Source organism: Orycteropus afer, unplaced genomic scaffold (genome assembly GCF_000298275.1).
Source record: "Orycteropus afer afer isolate SDZICR_OR568_19922 unplaced genomic scaffold, OryAfe1.0 scaffold00277, whole genome shotgun sequence".
Classification (NCBI taxonomy): Eukaryota; Metazoa; Chordata; class Mammalia; order Tubulidentata; family Orycteropodidae; genus Orycteropus; species Orycteropus afer.
Window position 1 is genome coordinate 331,692 of NW_006921864.1, and position 6,166 is coordinate 337,857.

General features: G+C 35.5%; 1 protein-coding gene across 1 annotated transcript in view; it reads right to left on the reverse strand.

The window, feature by feature from the left end:
• HCN1 (hyperpolarization activated cyclic nucleotide gated potassium channel 1) overlaps window positions 1-6,166 on the reverse strand; it is a 670,899-nt gene that overhangs the window by 209,683 nt on the left and 455,050 nt on the right. Inside the window, exon 4 of the mRNA XM_007950552.2 lies at window positions 2,508-2,726. Coding sequence (XP_007948743.1) covers window positions 2,508-2,726 — 219 coding nt within the window. The remainder of the gene's footprint in view (window positions 1-2,507; window positions 2,727-6,166) is intronic.

Here is a 6,166-nt window from a genome sequence, read left to right on the forward strand (position 1 = left end):
AAAAAAAAAATTGTTCTGTTTTTAAGAAAAATATGTAGTTCTGATGCAAGCAAAAAGCAGGGGAAGGAAAGGAGTATTTTTTATTAAAATAAAAACCTCATTTAGGAGAAAAATACATAGTGTAATAGAAGCACCAGGTATACCTTGTTGTAATCATAAATCCCCAGAACATTTGCCCAAATAATTTTCAGTGTATAATTTTCAGTTAAAGTCATTCTTGTTTAAAGTCTCTTTTCCCTTTGTATTTTCTTTGTTCTTTCCAATTTATTTGGACATTTTATTTTAAAATGAACCTCAAGGGAATTTTGGTGGTTCATCTTTTCATTACTTTAGTAATATAGTACCAACATACTCATTGTTAATAGGTGATGACAGTGTAATTACATTCATGGGAAATAAAGTACTTAGGTTCCTTTTCTCTTATTGTGTGATTATAGTGTTACAAACTTCTATAAATAAAGCGAGAACCCAAATGATATTTGTTTCTTTCCAAAATAATTATAAGTTGTTATCACTTATCAGAGGTAATCAAGAACCATTTTAACTGTTACTTTAAAAAAAAAAAAAAAAATATATATATATGTTGTTGTTGTTATGTGCCATCGAGTCAGCCCCAACTCATAGCGACCCCTCCTTGGGTTTCCGAGGCAGTATCACTACGGAAGTAGGATTGCCCAACCTTCCCATCATTTATAGTCTGTCACATATAGCATGCACCTTGTTAAAAAAAAAAAAAAATATATATATATATATATATGTTGTTGTTGTTATGTGCCATCGAGTCAGCCCCAACTCATAGCGACCCCTCCTTGGGTTTCCGAGGCAGTATCACTACGGAAGTAGGATTGCCCAACCTTCCTTCCGAGGAGTGGCTGGTGGGTTTGAACCACCAGCCGTCTGGTTAGCAGGCAAGTCTCTTAGCCACTATGCTACCAGAGCTCCCAAAACAAAGCCCTAGGGTAATCTTTATGAAAGCAGACTGCTTCATCTTTCTTCCACGGAGTAGCTGGTCAGTTCAAAACACTGACTTTTAGCTTAGCAGCCAAATGCATTAACACTATACCACCAGAACTCTTGGCATTTTCAACAGGGCCCTTAAATATAAATTTTCCTTTGGTTAAGAAATATATTTATGCATTGGTCCCAAAGTTACTGATGTTTGGTCAAGCATGTAAGTTTCTAACCTATTATCTAAGATTTAGCCTCGCTAAAGTAATTTGGCATAAGTAAAAGGAGCCAGTGAATAAATCATTACATATATTCACTTGCTTCCTCTTTTGAGAAAAGTTTAGAATAATGATCACTTTAATAACACATTGTGATGAAGAATGTACAATAGCAGCTGTTAATATGCATTTTTAAGACTAGAGAGTGTGGTGACTTATCCAGATATAAGGGCAACATATGTTCAGCTAAGCATATGGATTGGATTATAAACCATACTTATAACATATGGAAAGACAAAAAAAAAAAAAAAAAAAAACTAAACTCACTGCTGTGGATTTGGATGTGACTCATAGTGTCCCCTCCTTGGGTTTCCGAGGCAGTACCACCATGGAAGTAGGTTGCCCAATCTTCCTTCCTAGGAGTGGTTGGTGGGTTTGAACCACCAGCCTTCTGGTTAGCAGTCAAATGCCTGAGGCACTATGCCACCAGAGCTCACTGGAGAGACAGAGGGGATGTGCCAGTGACTGTCTCTCTCCATTTAATCAACGAATATATTGTTCTAACATATACTGGAGAACAGTTTATATTGTTTTAACTGTTGATATATGACAGAGCTTGATATAAGAAATCAACTACACACATTTTGAATCATGTGACTATTTTCTTTCTGTAAATGCAAAGTCAGATTTTTTTTTTTAAATTTAGTATTTAAGAGAAAAACCTGAAAACAAATAAAAACTATAAGGATCTTCTTGAAGAGACTAAACGTATGAAGACAGATTATAATTTTCCTAAACATTTTATCTTGCTATATTTTTAATAAAGATAATAAGATTACTTAGCCCAAGCACAATTAAGTGAATTTCCAAACTAGCTGATTGAAGATATTAAACATAAAATTGAGAAACAGAGTTTTTAATTCTCATGAATCCAGATTTCTGGGGACTATGGAGGTTGGCCTGACCCACCCAAGCCAGTGCCTGTTTCCTAAAAGTTATATTTAAGTCAAACAATAACCTAACAATTAGGCTGTTTGCCTTGAGCATTGTACTCTTCTGAAGAGTTATCTATGTGTAGTCACTTCCTAGAAACAGAAATTTCAAGGTCAGAGTAAAAACTGTGCTTAAGGGTAAATTGTTATGAAAACACTGTTCTGGCTCTGTTTCCATGGCAATGTCCATAAGATGGAATATAAGAATCTTTAGAGGATTTCTCATCTTCAGAACACTGATTCTCCAGTCAGAAGTGCTGCCTGATTTACAAATCGTATAGTAAAATAAGCTGCAAATCAGTTTAAATTCTTGGCTCAATATGATTTTTGTTTTAACAAAACAAATTACCTTTTCTTGATATTGCCGCCTTGAAGAATCCAAAGACTGGATTAAAGCTGTGGCATGACCAACAAACATGGCGTAGCAGGTGGCCCCTACAATCATGCTCAACATGGTAATCCAGAGGTCAGACATGCTGACTGGGGCTTGAGCTCCATACCCAATGCACAGCATGTGGCTCATAGCTTTGAAGAGTGCATATGAATACTGCTTCCCCCAAGAGTCATTCTGGAATAAAAGAGAAAAAGAAAAGAGACTGAGGCCCTAGAATGAAAAATAAGTATAATGTGTAGACAAAAGCATGATAAAATAGTGACTATGGATAAACATCCTTGTAATGGAGCACTTACACATGTACTTCTCATAAATTAGTAATCAGATGACTCCATGTTTTTCCAGAGTTTGCATAGCATGATGAAATAGAATTAGTTTATTGTTAAACTAGGCATTGTTTACCTATTCAGTTTCATGTTTTCCGAATTTAAAAGTAAAATTGCTTTCAGAGAGATGGTGTTGAATATCACATAAATATATAAAAACAAAGACTGCTGATGGGGAATTTGATAACTCTCCAGTGCTATATACAAAAGCCGAAATATGTAGCAGATGGCTGTGAAGGATATGGATGTAAAGATTTTTTTTTTTTTTTAAATCAAAACAATAATAAATTTTAAAATCCAAATGGCTATATTTATATAGTCATTAAGTCTATCATCTTTCTAAAATAAAACATAAACAAATACATATGTTTGAATATACACCCATTGACCCTGCATGCTGCAGAGCAGAACTGCTCTATGGGGTTCCCAGGGCTATAATCATTACACAAGTAGATTATGAGGACTCTTTCCCCATGTAGCACATCACGAAGTGGGTGAGAATCACCAACTTTAAATTAGTCCTTGAGCACACACCGTTTGCACCACCGTAGAACCTTCATTTTGAAAAACGGAGAGCACTTTTGTGAAGCACTTTTATCAGAGCAGTGTAGATTGCATTCAAATGTCAAGGTCTGATGACAGTGTTGGCTTTGTACAAAATAATAAAATAAAATGTTGTTGTTGTTGTTATTTGCCGTTGACCCCGACTCATAGCGACCCCTCTTTGGGTTTCCGAGGCAGTATCCTTGCTATACTACGGAAGTAGGATTGCCCAACCTTCCTTCCGAGGAGTGGCTGGTGGGTTTGAACAGCCAGCCTTCTGGTTAGCAGTCAAGTGCCTTAGGCTACCAGAGCTCCTTGTTGTTGTTGTTGTTTTTTGCCGTCCAGTCGGCCCGACTCATAGCGACCTCTCCTTGGTTTCCGAGGCAGTATCACTACGGAAGTAGGATTGCCCAACCTTCCTTCCGAGGAGTGGCTGGTGGGTTTGAACCACCTGCCTTCTGGTTAGCAGTCAAGTGCCTTAGCCACTATGCTACCAGAGCTCCTTAGTATAGGTAAAATATCAATTGAGCAAACATTTTGAGAAAAAAAAAAAAAGCCGACTTCTGAGTTCAAATATTAGATCAAGTCTTTATTCCAAGTTAAATCTAACAGAAATAAACAGTTGAATGTATTGCACCTACACTTTGATAAAATTTAAAAGATTTTCTTAAAATCAATTGCATCAAACTTGGCAGACCAAGGTCAGCTACCTAATGTTTGAGGTCAACTTCAAGATGAAAATGTAAGTCACGTAGTTCAAAAAACAAGAAAAAAGAGCGTTGTTAAACGTTATAAAAAATACTTTTCTTTTAAGAATATCTTACTATTTATGAAACATAATAATATTTTGGTGTCATAATTCTATATAATACAGTAAATGATAAACAAACAAATAAAAAAAAAACCACTGTCATCAAGTTGATTCTGACTTAAAGAGATCCCTCCATTGGGTTTCCAAGACTCTAAATCTTTTATGGAAATAGATTGTCTCATCTTCCTCCCATGGAGCAGCTGGTGGTTTTGAACTGCTGACCTTCTGGTTAGCAGCCAAATATCTTACCCACTATGCAACCAGAGCACTGCATTAATGTAATATCTTGATTGATCTTAAGAGTTTTCTGGATCACTTTTCTGCAAATTCGTTTCTTAGGTCTTCAAAATTTTTTTGTTTAGCAGCTTCTTATGCAATGATATAATTAAAAGGAATATCAGTTTCTCTTGGCAAATGCAAGATACAAAAATTTATTGATATTTCTTAATTTTGACAAGGATCTTTTTGTTGATGCAACTGTTAGTGGAGCTGTTAAGAGTATTTTAGCCTGTGACAATATAGGGATAAACTTTTGATGATTTGTTAGAGATATAAATTCTAGTACATTTATAGCTGACAATTCTCAAAGCAATTTTTCAATAAAGATTTAACTCTTCATACAAACCTGTTTCATTTAAGTCTGGATTTATTTATTTTTACAATTTTGAGAAAATTATAGATTCACATGCATTTATAAAAATAATAGAGAGAAATCCCATGTTACTTTCACTCAGTTTCCTCCAATCATAACATCATACAAACTGTAATACAATGTCATAACCAGGAAAGTGACATTGATGCAATCTACTGATCTCATGAATTTTCACCAATTTTTCTGTCTCCTCTCTGTGTGTGTAATTGTTCATATTTTCTTCTTTGCAATTTTATTACATGTATAGGTTCATGTATTCATCACCACAGGCAAGATACAGAAAAGTTTCCTCACAAGTATCCTTTATGCTTCATATTTTAATTTAAAATATAAACTTATAAAATGTTATTTTAATGTTTTCTCTGATTGTTCTTGTAACTGGCCAAGGTATGTAAGAAACCAAGAGTGGTTTCATGATTTGGTTATAATTCAAAATACCTATCTATTTCATTGCTGTATCTTACAAAGAAAATTTAATTTAAAATTGTCTTTATCCTTAGTAATTGATTAATTTATAGCTTTATTTAAAATTAGTGTTATTTTCCTCAGGATGTGAACATCTTTAAATTACATTTCTACTTCTAAGCTTGTGGATATTTGTTTTCCAAAGTTGCAACAGTTTTCAAAACTGGAGATTGTAAACAGAAGAATGCTAATGAGTTCTTAATATACCTTATTGAATTGACAATGTTTATGTTTTCATTTTGTAATGAAATTCACTAACAAGTGGAGAGTCCAGCAAGAGAGTGGAATGGGCAGAAAAGCTACCAGACCCTCTGCAACAAAGCAATGAGAAACTAATTGAAAGCAATACAGAAGACGATTCTGGAACTCTGAGATTTGAAAGCAAGGATAAAGACATGGATTAAACAGCAATTAGTAGTGCCTAAGGCATTTGACTGCTAACCAGAAGGCTGGTGGTTCAAACCCACCAGCCACTCTTCAGAAGGAAGGTTGGGCAGTCTACTTCCGTAGTGATGTTGCTGTTGTCGTTGTTAGTGCCGTGGAGTCGTTTCCGACTCATAGTGACTCCATGCACAGAAGAACGAAACACTGCCCAATCCAGTGCCAGTTCCATGATCCTTGCTATACTTAAGCCCATTGTCCAGCCACCATGTCAATCCATCTCGTTGAAGGCCTTTCCCTCTTTCATCGACCCTCTACCTTACTGAGCATGACATCCTTCTCTAGGGAATGGTCACCTCTGACAACATGACCAAACTAAGTGAGACGAAGTCTGGCCATTCTTGCTTACAAGGAGCATTCCGGCTGCACTTCCTCT